Source organism: Saimiri boliviensis, chromosome 6, assembly GCF_048565385.1.
Source record: "Saimiri boliviensis isolate mSaiBol1 chromosome 6, mSaiBol1.pri, whole genome shotgun sequence".
In the NCBI taxonomy this organism is placed as follows: Eukaryota; Metazoa; Chordata; class Mammalia; order Primates; family Cebidae; genus Saimiri; species Saimiri boliviensis.
The window spans coordinates 55,800,159-55,819,338 of NC_133454.1; the positions used below are offsets into that span (position 1 = coordinate 55,800,159).

Consider the following 19,180-nt stretch of genomic DNA (forward strand, 5'->3'; position numbering starts at 1 on the left):
TCCGCCCCACCCTCCCAAGGTGGGGCAGGGAAAAGGCAGAGTGAGAAGCGAGGTCTGATTTTGCTGAAGCTTTTTAGAAATTCGCTGTGTCAGAGAAACTGAAAAGACCAAACAAAACCCCTAAAACTCCAAGCCGGTTATTTCATCCACGTGGCACATGAGCAAGCCAAAAAAACGGGGTGTGGGGCGGGGAAAAAGTCAGCCGTCCCGCCCCTGCTGGAAGGAAGGGATTTGCCTGGAGAGCAAACTTCTGACACCGCCCGGGTCGCTGAGTCGGCGCGGCCGGGAGGGAGGGAGGTCGAGGAGGCTGCTCTCACAAAGCCGCGGAGCCGCGGCCCCCTCTCCCCGCCCCCTGCCCGGCCACGCCGGAGCGCGGGGAACCGCCGCGGGCCCTTTAAGGGCCGCGAGGTGCGCGGTCTCTTTAAGGCGGGTCCTGGTGGTTTCTGTTTTCTGAAGGAAGTGACGGGGGGTGGGATTGAATGAAAAGTGCAAAACACGGGCTCGCAGCGCCGGAGCCCGGGGCCGCGGAGCCTGGCCGGGGCAGCTGCGTCTCCGCCTCGGGGCCGCCGGGGGTCCGCTGCCGAGCGCTACCCACGTGCGTCCGCGCCTCCTCGCGGGCTACCCCGCGGCCGAGGCCCCCGGCGGAGCGGCTCCCGGGCGCCCCGAACTAGCCCCCAACTTTGGGCGAAGTTTGTCTGAGCCTCTCCCTGCCCCCACGCGGTGCGCCGGGGCCGCGAACGGCGGCGGCCCCCGGGGATGCGCCCGTCCGGGGTCCCCCCGGCGCGCCCCGCGCTGTCGCTGCTGCTGCTGCTGCAGCTGCTCGTACCGCTGCTGGGAACGGGTGCGCCGGCCGAGCTGCGGGTCCGCGTGCGGCTGCCGGACGGCCAGGTGACGGAGGAGAGCCTGCAGGCGGACAGCGACGCCGACAGCATCAGCCTTGAGCTGCGCAAGCCCGATGGCACCCTCGTCTCCTTCACCGCCGACTTCAAGAAGGTGAGGCGCCCTCACTCCCCGGGGTAGCACCTTCGAGCCTGAGCCTCCCCCCCGCCCCGGGGTCCCAGGCGCCCTCTTGCCTGCAGTCGGGAAGACGCGCCCAGGAGGGGGACGCAGCCGGCCCAAGGTCACACCGGGCTCTTCTCTACACCTCTTTGCCCACTCCTCAGCGCCCATCCCTTCATTCTCCCCAAAGAACCCCTCTGCTGCCCTTTCTCATTCCCCCCTCCAGTGCTCCCAAAGCCCCCGGGTGCTGACCGTCCTTCAGAACTCCTGCTAACGACTGGACCCCCTTCTTGGAGTCATTTCCCTGTGCTCTGGTGGGAAAAGTCCTAGGCGAGGTGTTCTCACTGTGGGTTCTCGCTGTGTGATCTAGAGCAAGCAAGTCTTTCCTCCTATGGGCCTGGCTTCTCCCCTCTGTACAGGGCAATGAGCGGTCTGCGAGGCCTCCCGTCCCTGACATTTTGGAGTCCCACTGTCCCCTCTTCCGCTGTTTTGCTTTTCTGGGGAGAGCTGTCTGACCCTGGTCCCTCTCAAGCCTGGAAAAGCCCTGTCTCCTTGGTCTGGAAGGCTGGGGCGCTTGCAGCAGAAGGATCCTAGAGAGAGACCCCGGCTGAGGCCCCCTCCCTCTGGGAGAAGTGCTGCCCTTCACTCTGCCTGGCAACCCCCCTACTTTGGCCCAGTTTAGGGTTAGGGAGTTAGAGACCAGCCCTCTCTCAGAGAGAGAGAGAGAGAGAGAGAGAGAGAGAGAGAGAGAGAGAGAAGAGAGACCAGCCCCTCTCAGAGAGAGAGAGAGTGTGTGTGTGTGTGTGTGTTTTGTGGAGGGAACAAGAAGGACCTTGCACCCAGCCCTCTGTGGGTGTGTGTGTGTGTGTGTGTGTGTATGTGTTGTGGAGGGAACAAGAAGAGCCTTGCACCCAGTGGGCTGGGGGGTTTTCAGAAAATGGGCCTGGAAGGATGGTGAGTGACTAAGCTGGAGGAAAAGAGGGTGGGTGAGTCAGGTATTCAAGGGACTGTTCTGTCTCCTTCCCCCAGCCTCTCTTCTACTAAAGAGAGGCCTGTGAGGCTCTGTCCCTGGAGGGGTGCAGGGGTGACGCAGATTAGATAGCTGGGGGAGCCCAGGCCCCGGGAACCCTTGCTGGAGTTGCCCCTCTTTCCTCCCTCCTAGAGACAGGGTGCTTTAGAGGAGAGGTGGCAGAGTTTGGGGAGTCAGTTAGGGACCCAGCAAGATTGCCATAGTTAGCAGGAGTGGGGGATTATGCTTGACCGCTAGAGGGAGGTGAGGGGGGTGTTGAGGCTTGACCGCTAATTGCCCCAGGGCCACTGACTTGTCACTGACATTGGACTTAAGCAGGCAGGTGGGAGTGCGGGGGTGAGCATTGACAAATGGGAAGACTCTGCAGCCCATCCTTACACAGCAGGCCTAAGCTAGGCTCTCAGATGTAGGTAGGGGCAGACGAGTCTGTGGTTGGAGAGAGAGGGAAGCTGATAATGTCAGCTTCCCTACCCTGCCTCCGCACCTAAACCTTAGGGGACTTTTATCAAGTGTGTTCTGTTTCTGAAAAATCTATATTAGTGGCTGGATCCATCAGGAATCAGGGATCTAATCTTCTGTCCAAGCCCTTTGTCCCTGAAAGTTAGCCTCAGGCCAGGCTGTGACTCCCACCCTCCTGCCCGCCGGACATCATCTCGTGGCTGCACTAGAACCCTGCAAAGAGCCCTGGCTGTGGCCAGGACAGTGAAAGGCAATTGATAGGGCTGAGCTTTTATAGCCTTTAGCTACAGCTGGAAGATTTTTATTGCTCTGACCTGAAGGGAGAGAGTAAGAAGTGTCGGGATAGCTGTGGTGGTGACGTAGTAGTGGCTGATGGCTGGGCTGGGGTGCGGGGATTGGCGTGACGGTATGGTGGGCATCTGCCTGCCCAGTTAGAACATGGCATTTGGAGGGTGTGAGCACCTCATTTGACTGCCTGCAGTGGTTCAGTCTTCCATTCAGGTTTCTGAAGTCTGCTTTCAGGTTAGCCTCTGACCCAGAAGCTGCCATTTCACACCCACCTCTGGCATCTCCAATTTCATCAGCAAGGGAAGGAATTGGGAGTGGAAGGTACAGAAAGGAAACCAGCTTTCCCAAGTCCCTTTAACTCTAGGTTTCTCCACTGGCCTAGGATAGGGTGCAGTTGGAGAATGCAGTGTGGGGGAGACTAGCCTTTACCCTCACCCAGGCCACTCACCACCTGCATCAGCCACAGCACCTTCTATGTCCCAGTCCTTCTAGGGTGGGTCACCTCTCAGTTCTCAAGGCCTCATGCCTCAAAGTCCTTGGAAGATTTCCACAAGAAAGCTCAGTCTAGAAGGAATGATTTTTCTATAAGAGAAAGACAGGCTGGGTGTGGTTGCTCACATCTGTAATCCCAGGACTTGGGGAGGCTGAGGCAAGCATATCACTCGAAACCAGAAATATGAAACCTTCAGGCCAAATGAGACTCCATCTACAAAAAATTAAAAATTTTTCTAGGCATGCCGGTATGTGCCTTGTCGTCCAGCTATTCAAGGAGGCTGAGGCGGGAGAATCACTTGAACCCGGGAGCTGAGGCTGCTCTGAGCTGTGATTGCGCTTCCGCACTCCAGCCTAGGAAGTCATGCTTTTTATGTTTCTTGTACCAAACTCATTTGCAGTGGTTTGGGAAAAGTTCCTAATCTGAAGAGTGATGTTCGCCATTTGATCACTTTGCGGAGAAACAGTCCAAACTGAATGAGACAGACTTGGTTCACCCTGGGCAAGCTATTTGATCTCTCCAGGCCTTCACTTCTTCATCTATAAAACAGGGATAATAATAGTACATATCCTAGGGTTACTAGGAGAATCAAACAGGGTAGTGCCTATGGCATACTCGCTCTGTATCAGATACTGTGTTAAGTGCCCGAGACATAGGACCCATTAGCTTTGCTAATTGTGGCTCACACAGCATTTCAGCAAGGATCCTCTCTGCTAGCCTTGGATCCAAAGACATTGAATGACAGACCCAAGGTCATGCAGAAAAGTCAGTATTGAATCTGGAGGAGCCTTGGGCTCTTCATCGTAACCTCCTTGAAGTTCAAAATTGCTGGCCAGCCCCTCAGAGCAGGAGCAGCCGTCCTTGTCCTGACAGTCCCCCCAGGGCAACAGGGAGCCCCACTGTGTGGGTTGGAACCGAGGCCTCTGTCTAATTCCCAACCTCATCCAGCCCCCTCTCTCCAGCCCTTCCCACCCCCATTTGCCTCTATCTGAGTCAGAGGTCTGACAGCCTAACTCTTTCCCACACTGCCACCTGGACCTTGAGGCAGGGAAGCATCATCCCACTGGAGGACACATAGCCTGGGGCTATGAAACCATCACGCATTACTGCAAGCCCTGCCCATAGGCTGAGTGAGGGCCATCAGGCTGACTGACTACAGCTCTGAAAGAATGCCGCAGCTCTGAAAGAATGCCACAGATCAGTGCCTCCTGGCTTTGCTGCACCTTGCGATCACCTGCAGAGCCTTGAAAACTCCCAATGCTGTACACCCTACCAATGAAATCAGAATATCTCAGAGTGGGAGTCAGGCAGCAGTTTTTTGTTTGTTTGTTTGTTTTGCTTTTTGGTGATTCCAATGTGCAGCAAAGTTTGGGAACCACTGGCACAGTGGCTCCAGGGGAGGAGCAGGGACCTGGAGAAGCAGCCAGGTCAGGTTGTTAAATGAAGGTAGGGCCCAGACTCAGTCACATATTTGAAACCTGTCATCTTACGCACACTAATCCTAATGTGTTTTCAGCAGCACATATACTTCGGGCCTAATGCTGTGTGCCCTCAGTACACAAACTACTTCACAGTGCGTCCTTGGTAGGCAAGACTCTCCTTTGTACTGCACATCCTATGGGTGTAATGAGCCCTGGATCACTAGCATATCTAATCATAGGCGTGTCACTGTCCCCTCTCTCTAACCTGGCTGTTCGACAGCCCTCCTGGTCCACCTTCCGGAAGCTGGTATCCCTGCCAATTTCTCTTTCACCTCTGTCCCCCAGTCCAAGTGACCAAAAGCTGGGAAGAGGATGAGTTATGCTCCAGGCGGCCTGCTTTGATACTGACCGGATTGGGGCAGTATCAGAGGGGGGAGGGTGATACTGATAGATACGAAGGTGATGGTGACGGCATCAGAACAGCGGGCGGTGGGGATCTCCTTCCCCTCCCAGCATCAGGGGGAGAAGGAGACACAGACTCCAAAAGCATGGAAAGAGGGGATCCTGACGGCCCACGGCCAGAGCCTTGGAGGAAATAAGCAAGATAAGGAAAACCATGCAGCTGTGTGGGTCAGTTCAGGGCTGCTTTGGAGGGACGAGGACCCAGGGAGGTTGGAAGCTTGAACCCTTCCCTGGGCACTGATGGGTGAGTGGGAGCCAGAGGAAGGGACAGTCCCAAGAATGCTAGAGCCCCTGTGCCAGGGGGGCCTGGTCTGGGGGTAGGGGAGCAACACGGGAAGCCTTGAAGTGTCATCAGTGAAGATGTGGAATGTGCAACGTCCATGTCTCTGCCTAAGAACGTTTATCCCAAGAAGATATCACAGCATACGCATGTGGGACCGCGAGGCTTTCAGGGCCCAGTCTGCCTCTCCCCTGTCAGTGTGAGTGCCCTTTAGATTTGTGTGGAGGCATCTGATGGATGGAAAGTCTTCTTGGGGAACAGAAGACAGTGGAGGTGCTTTCGGGAGAGGCCCAGACTTTTCTGGAGCTCAGAGCATTTCGTCAGAGGTGTTTACAAGAAGTCACCAGATGGAATGACCAGGCTTACTGACATGGGGCCCTTGGGTCTAACACCTGTCCCTCCTCTGCATGTGAGGAATTCCTCCTTAGATCAGGGATGGGCAGCCCCGCCTGAGGGGTCAGATGCACTCCCTGGAGCTTGGCCAGCCTCTCCCACCCCTGAATGCTGTGTCCAGGTGGAGTCCTAGCAAAAGATCAATAGGCCCAGTAAAGACTTCCAGCTGGGATAATGGAGTATCCTGCTGAGAAGCTGGTGGGGAGAGTGAATTAGTTCCCTCTCAGGCTTCCGGAGGCCCAGAGAGGTGGTGGAGATAATTGCGGGACAGACTCCTGTTCTGCAGGCAGAGGGCCCAGCCTTGAGGTGAGGATTGCATAGGGTCTAGAGATCACTTGTGAAGCAGTCCCTCACGTCACACACGGCTTCATGTGATCCTCATTGCCACAGATAGTACAAGGCAATGGTGCCTCTGTGTGTAGACATTCGGGCTGAGGCCTGGAGCTCTGAAGTGAGGCTGACAAGATCCAGCCGCTGATGATCTGGGATTAGGATTCAGGGTTCCTTCCAGTATATCCTGACTGCCTGTCTGCTGTGGCACCATGAGAGGGCTCCTTCCAGAAGGCTAAAGAACCCTGGGGAGGGAACTAGAGGGGAGAAGGAGGCCAGAAAAACCCTGATGCAGAGGTAAAATCCACAGAGACCTTCTTTTGTGCGTGGGCTGGATCCCTTCTCCTGTGCTCTCCCCTCCCGTGGATGGAGTACTGACTTCTTGCTCATGCCTGCAACTCTTCGCTCCCTGCACGGCCTCTCGGGGAGTTGAGTAAGGGGGATGAGTTTAGAAAATATCTCACCGAGGCCAGGTGTGGTGGCTCACACCTGTAATTCCAGCATTTTGGGAGGCTGAGGCAGGCAGATCACTTGAGGCCAGGAGTTTGAGACCAGACTGATCAACATGGTGAAACCCTGTCTCTACTAAAAATACAAAAATTAGCCAGGCGTGGTAGCAGACACCTATAATCCCAGCTACTCTGGAGGCTGAGGCAGGAGAATCACTTGAACCCAGGAAGCAGAGGTTGTGATGAGCTGAGATCGCACCACTGCACCCCAGCCTGGGCAGCAGAGTAAGACTCCATCTCAAAAAAAAAGAAAGAAAGAAAGAAAGAAAAGAAAATATCTAACAGACACTAATGAGCTCTCACTATCTACATTTTTTCCTGCCACTTACCAGCTGTGTGACTTGGCAAGTCACTTAACCTCTCTGAGCCCCAGGCTCCTTGCCTGTACTTCAGAGACAATAGTGTTAGGCTTGGGGCTCGGTGTGCACAGTGACGAAGAGGCCCTTCGCAGAGCAGAGGCCCACGTGGGCATGTGAGGAGCACGGTGCCAGTGCCTGCAGGCCGGGAGGTCCCTCCGCCCCACCGTTAAGCGTGTTGCTGCAGCTGCAGCTTTTCCGCTGTAGGGACCAAAGCCTCATGAGGAGCTAACATCCCTGAAGTTGGCAAGTGTTGGAGTGGCTGCCACTAGGGAGTCGGATAAAGGGCAGGGAGCAAGGGAGGCATCGGGGCTGGGAATGCGGGTGAGAGGGAATCGTGGAGCCCTGTCTTAGGAGCCCTGAGTCAGCGGCATGGTGGGGCGCAGTTGATCCACATAAAGCCTCACATTGTTCCCACAGCAGTCAGGACTGTGGTGGCCTTTGGGATTCGGCTGACAGAGCACTAGAGGCTCTGGGGAAGGCTGGGGGCGGGGGCACTGCCCCGGGCCAGTGGTTGTGCTAATGCTCTGTGACAAGCAGCCTCTGTCCAGGCCTAGCACTAGGGGTGCTGGCATCTCATCATGGGGTGGCCCGAGTCCCTGGGTACTGGCCTTGGAATGTACGTGGAATCCATCCACCCCATTCCTGCTCGAGGATCCTGAGCAGAGCAGCCAGGGTGCTTCCGGGTCTGCTGTGGGGCTAGGAAGGCACCACTTCCTGGCTGGCTCTCTAGGCTAAACCCCCTCTCCCTCCGCAGCCCAGTGAAGCTAGCCCCTTCTCTAGCCATAAAACAGCTCCAGCCAGGAGCAGAGGAATAAATATTTAGATTGGCTCAGCCTGGGCCCCAGAATCACACTCTCTAGTGTGATGGGAAGGAGACCAAGATGGCGGAGGACACTCCCAGGAGAGAGCACCAGCTGTCCGGGAGCAAGGGTGCTGAGAGAGAGGAGGGTGGGGGCCAAGCGGCTTCATGTGGCCCTGCAGCGATGACCTGTGGCTTGGGCCGTGACCAGCACTGGACAGTGGTGGCTGGAAGCAGCGCATGGAGGGAAGGGGTGGTCTACTGCCCTGGCCCCCTTTGCTTTGCATTCCCCTGCAGGCTGGCCTCCCCCCAACCCCCAGGGCTTTGTGGGAAGGGGCTGAGGAAGAGCACTTGGAGAGTGGGGGCAGCTAGGGGCCGTGATGGGAAGGCAGGGTGCCAGAGGAGGCTGGGCAGGCTGGAGCGAGGTGATGGCACGTGGTGAGAATGTGCTACTGTGCGTGAGTGTGCGCGTGTGTGTGTGTGTGTGTGTGTACACATGTGAGAAGCAGCATCGGGGAGGAAGTCTGTGAGGAGAGTTGAACAAGTTGGGATGGTGACGCTGGGTGTGTCCTGACGCTGGGCATGAGATGGGGAATTCAGAGGGTGGTGGGCATGGGGACTGTGGAGAGGGGTGTGATGAGAGGGTGGGGAGCCGCTTCTGCCAAGACCGGGAGACTGTGAGGGAGGAGACAGGCCTGGATGTGCGCCTGTGGAGGGATGGGAACATGGAACAGGAGCCACTGGAAGACTTTGCGGGAAGGAGATTGAGACCCAGTGAGTCTGTGAGAGATGACATCGTGCGCACGAATGGGGAAGCCGTGCGAGCCTGCGTCAGTTCAGATTAGGCTTGACTGGGAGTAGTATAAACCCCCAGGAACAGCGGCTGAGGCCGAGGCAAAACAGCCCGTTTCGTTCTTCCCAACATTATCTGAGTCTGGAGGCCACAATCAGGGCTGGTGTGACAGCCCCGCTGTCCCCTGGGCGCCGGGGGCTCCCTGCCCACCCTCAGTGCTGAGCATGGGATGTCTGCCAGGGTGCCCTTCCCAGAGAGGTTCTCTGCCGTCTCTCAGCGCATTCACCCAGCGTGGCTGAGCCAGAGCAGCCTTCTTTCTAGGAGACACGGGTGGATCCCAGTCACACAGCATGGCAGGGATGGGCACAGGGAGGAACTGAGTATCTAGACGAGGGCTACACTGGGAAGCCTGAACTGGCATGATCGCTGGACTCAGGCAGGAGGTCTGGGCTTCTGGCACTGCCTCTGCCACTGTGTGACTCATGGTTACTTCCCTGCTGGAACCTCACTGGGCCATGAACTGGATGATCCCCTAAACCTTCTTGAAGCCAAAATAGCCGCTGGAGCACTTCCAGCCTGCAGGAGCCCAGCTACAGGCAAGGCCAAGAAGAAAGAGTCTGCACGCTGGAGGCTAGGAGGCTAGCAGGTTGATGGAGGCCCTAGAGCACTCACTCCTTCCTGCAGCTGTGAAGCATCGAGCCCCAGCTGTGCACCAGACCCTGGGGCCACCATTTGAATAGGCTAGAGTCACTGCTCTTGAGCCAGAGGCAGTTCACAGAGGGCCTGGATGACTTACTGCCTGGGCCGAAGATGCTCCATGAGGACAGGGACCGTGTGCCTGGGGCGTCAGACTCTAATCAGAGTCTGATCCAGCTCCAAACCACAGGTCCCTTCATGTCACCCCAGGCTCAAACCCACCTGTGACCCTGCCTTGTGAAGGTTGGAGGAAGAGGAGTCCCCAGAAACTTGCCGGGAAGTCTGAGGTGCAGGGAGTGGAAAGTGGGGGGACGCTGGTCAGAATGACAGAGCCCTGTCACCAAACAGACCAGAACATAGGGTTACCCGTTCCCTCTCAGGGATCAGCAAGTGGAATGTGCTTTTCTGGGGAAACAAGACAAAGAGACTGGAGAATTTGGGGTGTAAAGAAGTCCTGGCATACCAGGCAGGCGGGTTAGAGGGGTGTTCCTGCCTCCTCGTCCCCTCTTATTTGTGTCATGCTGTTTGGTAGTTGCAGAAACCATGAGTCAGAGTGGCCACATTCCCAAGGCAGGTGTGCTGAGGGCTTTAGGCAGGGTGCTGCTAGATAGGTGTGATGGACAGTGGGTCCTAATCCTGCCTCTGCTGCTGGCCAGCCCAGGCATCAAGGGCAAACCCCGCAACCTCTATGCACCCGAGTTCCAATTCCTTTAGCTGAACATCAAGGAGATGAGATTAGTTGATCCAAGAGGCAATTATGCATTCTGGTTAAGACAGCTCAGGCTTTGAAGTCAGACTGTCTGGGTTAAGATCCTGGCTGTGTTTCCTTTTAGCCCATGACCTTGAGCAGGTTACCCAATCCAAGCCCCATAACAGTCATAGCTCCTACCGCCTGTTGTAAGGGTTTTAAGGAGAATCTTACATCCTTTTGACCCACGGAAACAATGCTTTTTCTCTTCTAGTTATAAACTTTAATAACTCTGTCCTACACAAATAGGAGATACAGAAGAAATCCTCCGTCTCAGGGAGAAATTCTCGTTCCCTCTCGGCACCCCCAGTCAGTTCCGATTTTGACAGCATTTTGTTATTATAATTCATGATGTTATTAATACAGAAGCAGGAAAAAAGCTCAAATAGATTTCTTTCATCGTCTAGTCTAGTCCAAAAGTTCAAATACCTTCTCTTGCCAATGGTAATCAGGTGATGTCACCAAGGAAAGAGACCCCTGAGCAGCCGTGAGACTGCTGGGTATTTCATGCACCTGTGGCGTTGGAGAAGATGCTGTGAATATCCAGACAGGCTTCCCTCCAAAGAGTCCGAGCTGAAAATACCGGGGAAGTGGATTTCGAATCCTTCCTGGGAGATCCCGCCAGGGACACGGCCTGGCTCAAGCTCTGGTAGGGGAAGTCTGGTATCAAGTCTCACCTGGCAGGAATTGAGCCCAGAATGGAAAGTGCTACAGGCAGGGCAGCCTCCCTCTCTCCTCAGCCGACCTGAGTGAGGGGAGGATCAGATAGCCCAGCCTGGCAGGACAAGGAGATTGCAGCATCACGACCAAGAAGGGATTTCCTGTTGAGAGGAAGCAGGGGTTAAGCTGAGCTCTGATTCACCTTCCTCACAAGTCTCCGGGATCATAAGGAACCTAATGGAACCTTCCTCAACAGCTGAGCCTCAATTTCCCTTTCTGGAAAACCTTCCCCTATACTTCCACACCTCCTTGTTCCAGAGATCATTTACAAGAAAAGGAAGAAAGAGAAACTTCTGTGTAGAGTTAAAGGGCTGCAGCTGGGCGCGGTGGCTCATGCCTGTAATCCCAGCACTTTGGGAGGCCGAGGCGGGTGGGTCACAAGGTCAAGAGATCGAGACCATCCTGGTCAACACGGTGAAACCCCATCTCTACTAAAAATACAAAAATTAGCTGGGCATGGTGGCGCGTGCCTGTAATCCCAGCTACTCAGGAGGCTGAGGCAGGAGAATTGCCTGAACCCAGGAGGCAGAGGTTGCGGTGAGCCGAGATCGCACCATTGCACTCCAGCCTAGGTAACAAGAGCGAAACTCCGTCTCAAAAAAAAAAAAAAAAAAAGAAAAAAAAAAGGGGCTGCAGAAATACATGGGCATTTACAAGATGACACGCACTCATTTGTTGCAGATTGCCCACGAGGCTTGCTTGTCACCTACAAGAGTAATCCCAGCCAGCACATACCCCATGTGAGAATCTTTCAGATAACTTCCTTAGTCCTCACTACAACCCTGTCACATAACTGTGGGATCATCCCCTTTTTATACATCAAGGAAATTGGGGAGAAGCCTGGAGGACCCACTAATGCAGTCCAGCTTTAGGGTGGAGCTGTGAGTCCCTTGCTGCATGTACTGGGACTCCAAGCGGGGTGCTGAGACCCTGTTGCTGAGGCACTTCTGTTCTCACCTGTGTACAGTAAGCACTCAGTGACTGTGCGGTGGGGCTGGGGCCCCGGGTATTGACAGATGATCCACAGGGCTGTCATTCTAAGTCTCAGTGCAGAGCCATAGGGGTTCCCAGCAGAGAATGGTCACTGAGGGCAGGTTGCCTTCGCCATAGGAGGGGCCTTGACAGATGTAGACCACTTCTGACTGGGACCCACTAACTTGTCACTGGGAGCAGCGTTAATCAAGTCACAGAGATGGGTAGGAAGGCAAGGGGCTGCTTCCCATGTTGTGAGCAGTGCAGGTGGGCAGAGCACAGGGCTCCAGCAGCCAGATAGGGAAGGGAACCCAGCCCAGCCTGCAGCCCTCCATCCTCCTGCAGACCCCCATTTACGTGGTGAGTCAGTAACAGGAAGGAGCCCTTGGACGGTGGCAATGCCATTAGCAACCCCATGGGGGAAAGGGGAAGTGGGGAGGGAAGGAAGTAGTGAGGCACCCCAGCGCCCTCAGGCAGGAAGGCTGCAACAGCTGCAGCCAGCCTCCCGTTCTGCCCTCGCCCTGTCCCGGCCCCTGCACCCCACTCACTCAGAGATGGGTGGCCAGGAGCCTGGCCGATCAGAAGCACCAGGGGCACATTGAGACCTCTCCCCAAATCTACTGAATAAGAATGTCTGAGATTTCTAGCTATTGGAACTAGAAAGAAAAAAAAGTCAGAGAAAGAAACTTGGAATTGGTTCTTGAAAAAGTCCAGCGCTCCTCCACAAGGCCCTGGTCAGGTGGCTGTGGAGGCCCTGACCCACCTGATGAGGGTGGCGTTTAGGAGTTCTGCCAAGGGGGATCATCAGCTGTGAATAAATAAGGAACCAAAAAGAGGTGATGTTTGCTTCAAGGTGAAGCTTCATCCTTTTAAAGGGTTCTCTGTAGAAAAACTCTAGTGGTTCACTTTGTCAATTTTCCAGGAAGCTTTGGAACATTTGGGGTGTGTTCATTCTTTTAAGTCACGGGTCTAAATGGAAAAGATAAAAATTCCTAGACCAGCAGGAGGGAGGTGTCTGTTACCAGGCAGTACCCAGGCGTCCCCTCCGGGGCCCAAGCTGAGTACCCAGTAGGCAGGCGGGAAGGTCTCACACCCTTCAGCTGTTTGCATCCTCCTGCCCTTCTTTAGGATGTGAAGATCTTCCGGGCCCTGATCCTGGGGGAGCTGGAGAAGGGGCAGAGTCAGTTCCAGGCCCTCTGCTTTGTCACCCGGCTGCAGCACAACGAGATCATCCCCAGCGAGGCCATGGCCAAGCTCCGGCAGGTAAGTGCCCCACCAGGCCTGCCCGGCCCAGCTCCTGACCTGCAGCCCTAACCCCTGCAGCCGGCCTGGCTCTCAGCCCAGATCCCCCAACCTCAGCCTCCCACCCAGCTCCTCATCCTCACACTGTTCCTGGACCCTCTGCCCTTAAACCGCCCTCATCTCTGCCACCCCATTCACCCTAGGGTCCTGAGTCCCTAATTTTGCCCCAGGCCAAACCTGACCCCAGAGCTGCAGATCACTAACTGAACCCCATCTCCCAGATTTCTCCCGTCCAGTTCCAGCACCTCCCTGTGTATGACAGGGGTCACACACCTGTCTTGGGCTCTGAGGGCAGATCAAGCATCACATCTCCTCTGTCACTTATTAGTTGGGTGACATTGGACAAGTTACTTTAAAAGTCACAGTTTTCTCATTGAGAAAATGGGTTGTAGGGGAATTCCGTGTGCTAACATATGTAACGTGTTCAAAACCCTCAAACCTCCTGGGCCGCTTCTGGTGTCTTAGACTTTGGGCCTCGCCCCAGCCTCATTTAGGTTCCCTGGCGTGTCCAGCAGAGTCCGTCCTGGGTGCCTCCTCACCCCTGCCCTTTGCCTGCTTTCTCAAAGGGACTTGGTTCCCTGGATGTTGGAAAGCACATGATTCCAGAGGTTATATGCCCTGGCACATCTTGCCTGGCCCACCCACCTTCACCTCCCACCCATGCCTCAGCATTCTCCATCCAGCCCCAGAGGTCAGCCCAGTGGCCAGCACGTAGTTTGGGCAGCGTCCATTCTGGATAGAAGCTGAAAAGGCTCGACTGTACTCTGGCCATTGGTTTCCCTGCCAGTTGGAGAGGGTGGGGCTGCCACCCTGCAGATGGCCCCAGCGTTCTAAAGGCAGTAAGCCTGGGCTTGTCTGACTCTGGAGGGTCGGGGAAGATGGACAGGGAGCATTCTGAAGCCAGGTGGGAGTGGCTTCTCTCTTGCACACAGAAAAACCCCCGGGCAGTACGGCAGGCAGAGGAGGTTCGGGGTCCTGAGCAGCTGCACATGGATGTTGCTGTCAACTTCAGCCGGGGGGGCCTGCTGAGCCCCCATCTCCACAACGTGTGTGCCGAGGCTGCGGATGCCATCTATACCCGCCAGGAGGACGTCCGGTTCTGGCTGGAACAAGGTCAGCTGGGAGCTGGGCACTGCCCGCTGCTGGGTGGAGGGAAGGGGATGGGGAGACAGCACAGAGCAGTGGAGGAGGGCAGGGACATCATCAGCTGAGTCTCATCATTACCCTTTCATTTGCTCAGGGGACACTTACTGAACAGCTGCAGGGATGTATTGACACAGGACTCAGAGATGTAGACACTCCGTTCCTGTCCCCCAGCAGGGCAGATCTGCAGAGTTAAGTGTGATAGAATACCATGATGCTACAGGCATTCAGGGAGGGACCCCCACACCAGGCTGCAGTTAGTCTGGGAAGGCTTCCTGGAGGAAGTGGCGCCTGTGTAACTATTCAGTGAGAAGAGTCAGCCTGAGGAACAGACCCTACTCCAGGCAGGGCACACAGACTCTGCTAGGCCCTGTGGAGGGAGATTCCCAGGTACTTCCCCTCATCCCTGCCCTTAGTGAGGACACAGAGATGGGACCTTCTGTCATGGAAGTTGGGCACCTTCCACTGCCACCTCTTGGAAATCAGCTTCGGGCTTCCCGGTGCCAGCATCTCTCCCGCAAGAACCTTGGGAGCACCTCTCCCCTCTGTATGGTCCCTGCCTTCCTGACTTCTGTGACTTCCCAGCTGGTCCCTCTCTGGGTACCTTTCCCAGGACTGCCCTCAGGTCCTCTGTGTGGAGGGCAGAGGGAAATGGCACTATTCCAACTCCAGGTCCCTGTGCCTTCTGCCATGAGCACTGGAGAAATGCCTGCTTCTCCCAGGGCAGGCCCAGGGAGAAATGCCCAACGGAGCTGTGGTCTTGCCCTCCACACACATACATCCTGCACCCCAGACTATGGCGCAGGCTTGACGTAAGCATCCCCCAGAAGTGGCCCCTCCCATACAGCCCCTGAGCCAAACCCGGCTGGTCCCTTCCATCTCCCCCAGCACCCCTCACATGCGCTTTCCCGTTTGCCCCAAGCCCTGGCCACCCTGACCTGCCCCTCTGTGGGTGTGCTTTGCTGGCCCTTCCCTGCGTGGCCCTACTCAGATGGCACCTTTCTTAAGAAGCCTTCCCAGCCTGGCCAATGTGGCAAAACCCCGTCTCTAGCAAAAATACCAAAAAATTAGCTGGGCCGTGGTGGTGCATGCCTGTAGTCCCAGCTACTCGGGAGGCTGAGGTAGGAGAATTGTTTGAACTCGGGAGGTGGAGGTTGCAGTGAGCCAAGATCACACCACTGCACTCTAGCCTGGGGGACAGAGCAAGACGGCATCATGAAAAAAAAAAAAAAAAAAAAGCCTTCCTTGGCTTCCAGTCCCATCTCTCCACAGCTCTACCTTAGCACACTCCAGTGCGGTGATTTTTTTACATCATCGAGTGGCAGTGTGGCTAAGCGGAGGCCTTGAAACCTTGGCCAGATCATTAAACTTATCTGGGTCAATGTTCTCATCAGTAAAACAGGGATGGCAGTACTTAGCCCATGGGTGATAGAAAGAGGTACTGTAAGCAGAGCCCCTGGCACTCAGTTGATGCCGTGGAGGAGGGCGATTGCCATTTAATCTGTTTCTCCCATGAGCCCAGCAAGAAGGAGCCTAGTGCCCAGGTCTTACCTCTGCGTCCCACGGCAAGCTTGGAAATGGAGGTGTCTGTCAATGCCTATTAGATGACGGAGGACACCAAGTGGGGAATGGCAGCAGCCTCTGGCTGGGGGAGCTCCCTCCCTCCCTCCCTCTGTCCCTCCCTGATCCTTGCCTCTCTCCCCAGGTGTGGACAGTTCTGTGTTTGAGGCTCTGCCCAAGGCCCCAGAGCAAGCAGAGCTGCCTCGCTGCGGGCAGATGGGGGACCGCGGGAAGCCCTGCGCCTGCCGCTATGGCCTGAGCCTGGCCTGGTACCCCTGCATGCTCAAGTACTGCCACAGCCGCGAGCGGCCCACGCCCTACAAGTGTGGCATCCGCAGCTGCCAGAAGAGCTACAGCTTCGACTTCTACGTGCCCCAGAGGCAGCTGTGTCTCTGGGATGAGGACCCCTAGCCAGGCTGGAGTGGGGGGGTCCTGGGGGGCTGCTCTGGGCCCACTGCTCTTCACCAGCAGCCAGAGGGGGTGGCAGCCCCCACCTGAGGCCTTATTTCCCTCCCTCCCCACTCCCCTGGCCCTGGAGCCTGGGCCCCTCTGGCCCCAACTCGAATGACTGTGAAAGGGGTGTGGCTCGGCAGGGGGTCTCATGAAGGCACCACCACTCCCACTCTGTGCCTTCCTTGCCGGCAGAGGGAGAGAGGGCTCCCCAGACCTACACCCCTCCCTCCTGCGTCTCCCCTGAAGTGTTCACTTCTAAGCCGCCGAAATGTGATGGCCTGTGGTTCTTCTGTTGAACTCTTTAAAGGTTTAGACCCTCGAAGGAGTCTATCCCTGGACACGCACCTCCCCTGACACAACTCCCCTCCCCATGCACACAACTGGAAGGACCCGGCCCCTCGGTCTCTTCCTACTCCCCAACAAGGGGCTCGCTATCCCCAAAGAAGGAGCTGTCGGGGACCCGTGCCGCAGCCCCTGTATCGATGACAGCACATTCCCCTTTCTGGCCCACGTTCTCATTCCCGAGGCCGCCTGTGGGGCGAGTGGAGGCCTCCCGCCGCTGAGACAGACCGCAGACCACGAGTGCCTTTCCCAGACCTGGACTTTGCCTCCAGAGCAGGCTCCACCTCTTTCCCTCTCCACACAGATATATTTTTGTAAGGTTCTGGGGCAGTGAGGGAGCATGAAGTACGAGGAAAACTTGAATTCCAGATTTTTAATGCAAAGTATTTATCATTTGTACCAGAAATAAACGTTTTAAGTTTTACTTGACTGACAAGACCCAGAGTTTGGAGAAAACTTTTGGCCAATGCTGCCACCTGGTGTCAGAAGTGTCCCTACACGCTATCCGTGGCCTATCTTGAAACAATGACTTCTAAAGCACCTACTCTGTGCTCAATCATCTGGGGAAGGAAGGAGGAGAAGGCAGATGTTACCAGGGAAGGATGAGATAAAACTTCCGCACCCAAGACAGTGAGACAGACAGCTGCAACCGTAGTAAGCCAGTCAGTAATGGCGCAAAGGCAAGAGAGGGGATGGAGATTGGAACCCTGCTTCAGATCCGGACTCAGCTACATAACTGTGCAGCCACGGGTCAAGTTGCTTGACCTCTCTGTGCTTCCACTCTCTCAGCTATAAAATGAGCTAACTGGCTGAGCACAGTGGCTCACATCTGTAATCCCAACACTTTGGGAGGCTGAGGTGGGCGGATCACGATGTCAGGAGTTCAAGACCAGCTGGGCCAACATAGTGAAACCCCGTCCCTACTAAAAATACAAAAATTAGCCAGTCATGGTGGCGTGCGTCTGTAGTCCCAGCTACTTGGGAAGCTGAGGCAGGAGAACTGCTTGAACCTGGAAGGCGGAGGTTGCAGTGAGCTGAGACGGTGCCATAGCACTCCAGCCTGAGCGACAGAGCAAGACTCCATCTCAAAAAAAAAAAAAAATGAGCTTACTTAAGAGATAGAAGTGAATTCTTGCATGTCAGGCGTCTAGCACACAATGCTCACTGTTAGCCATGCTTAGTATCATTACTATTAGTGAAGAAAAGCAGGCATTCCTGCATCTGTAAGCTTGAGGCAATGAAATCGGACATCTGGAAGGCTTCTCACTTCCAAAGTGTCTTTCAATGTGAAGAGGCTGTAATAGGAAGTGCCAGGCAGGATGCTGGGTGGTTCCAGAACAGGGAATGTGCAGGCTGCATGTATTGGGAAAGGCTTTCTGGAAGAGTTGGGGTATGGGTCGAGGCTGGGAGATGATAATGATTTGGTAAGGTAGAGGCATGAGTGTCTTAGGGGCTGGGAGAGTCTCGTGGGTTCCCCAGGGGACCCAACTTTCTTAGGGAGGAGATGAGGAGAGTCACATCCTTCCTCGAAGGCCTTGGAGAGGGAAGGGGTTTGCAGAGTGGTCCACTTTACTCTGCTCCCAGAACTCACAGAACAGGCTGCAGCTGCCCCTCCAACTCATGCGGGCCAGAGGGTTGGGGGAGCTGGGCTTGCTTGGCCTTGGTGGAGCTGAGGGTAGTGGGGTGATGGCCTTTTCAGGTGGGCATGCCTCCCTTCTAAACCTGTTTTCAAGGGCCAGATCAGCCTTGCTGGGGCGTGGGGAGGGAGCTGTCCCATCAGCCAACCCCCACCTAGGTCTTTTTCTCTTTCCCCTACTGCCAGGGCCTCCATCCCAAGCCCCAGCCACTGCTCCACGTGGGCGAGGGTACTTGGAGAAGCACCTGCTACCCCTTGTGTACTTTTTTTGATGCAAGGAGTCCCCAAGTCAGTATACCTTTCCGTCTTCCCTTCTCACTTCCAAGTCACCAAAAGTAATGCTTTTTAAAAAAGCAATGTTTTCAAGACTTGGAGTGTTTTTCTGACCTTCCTTGACTAGCACCTCCTAGTCTGTGTGGCCCCTTCAATGAGGGGACTCAGGACGCCATCACTCCAGACATCCCTGCCTTGGGTTCCTCCTTTGTCTGAGGGGATGGGAATGAGAAGGTTCCCTTAGACTCTGGGCTGACCTTACACTCTGCAAAGTAGACCCCTCCCACAGGGTCACATTCCAGGGCTGGAGGCCACCATTCCAAAGCCTCCCAACCACCTTCACCCCACTGTCAAACAGCGCCCAAAATCCTGCCGTGATGCTCACTTCCTTGCTGAAAAGCAAATTTTAGTGTGCATCAGAATCCCTTGGGAGCTTGTTAAAATAGATGTAGGTGGGCAGCCGCTTGGGAAGCCCTGAGATAAGACTTTCCTACGGCAGGAGGCTTTTGTGACCGTGTAAACACCTGGGAGGTAATATCGGTACTCATTTCTCTGCAGACTTTAGGGTTTACAAAGTGCCTTGGTATAAATTAGGACATTGGCTCCTTGTAGCAATTCTGTAACATTTTGTAGATGTGGCTCACTTATCAAATTGTGTGACCTGCCCAAGTTCAAGTCCAGACATCTTGTTAGAAAAGAACTGTGATCCAGCTCCTGTCC

The 19,180-nt window shown here is 55.4% G+C and overlaps 1 protein-coding gene across 2 annotated transcripts; it reads left to right on the top strand.

Moving 5' to 3' along the window:
• Positions 1 to 241: 241 nt before the first annotated feature.
• Positions 242 to 16,987, top strand: OAF (out at first homolog). 2 transcript variants are annotated; one of them, XM_039471303.2, is made up of 4 exons: positions 242 to 993; positions 12,880 to 13,014; positions 13,986 to 14,166; positions 14,869 to 15,886. In XM_039471303.2, the coding sequence occupies exons 1-4, from the start codon at positions 757 to 759 to the stop codon at positions 15,048 to 15,050; spliced, it is 735 nt and encodes a 244-aa protein (XP_039327237.1). In that variant the 5' UTR covers positions 242 to 756; the 3' UTR covers positions 15,051 to 15,886. The 2 variants fall into 2 exon arrangements, with proteins under 2 accessions (XP_039327237.1, XP_039327236.1); XM_039471302.2 differs by lacking the exon at positions 14,869 to 15,886 and adding an exon at positions 15,902 to 16,987 and having other exon boundaries at positions 245 to 993.
• Positions 16,988 to 19,180: the final 2,193 nt, after the last annotated feature.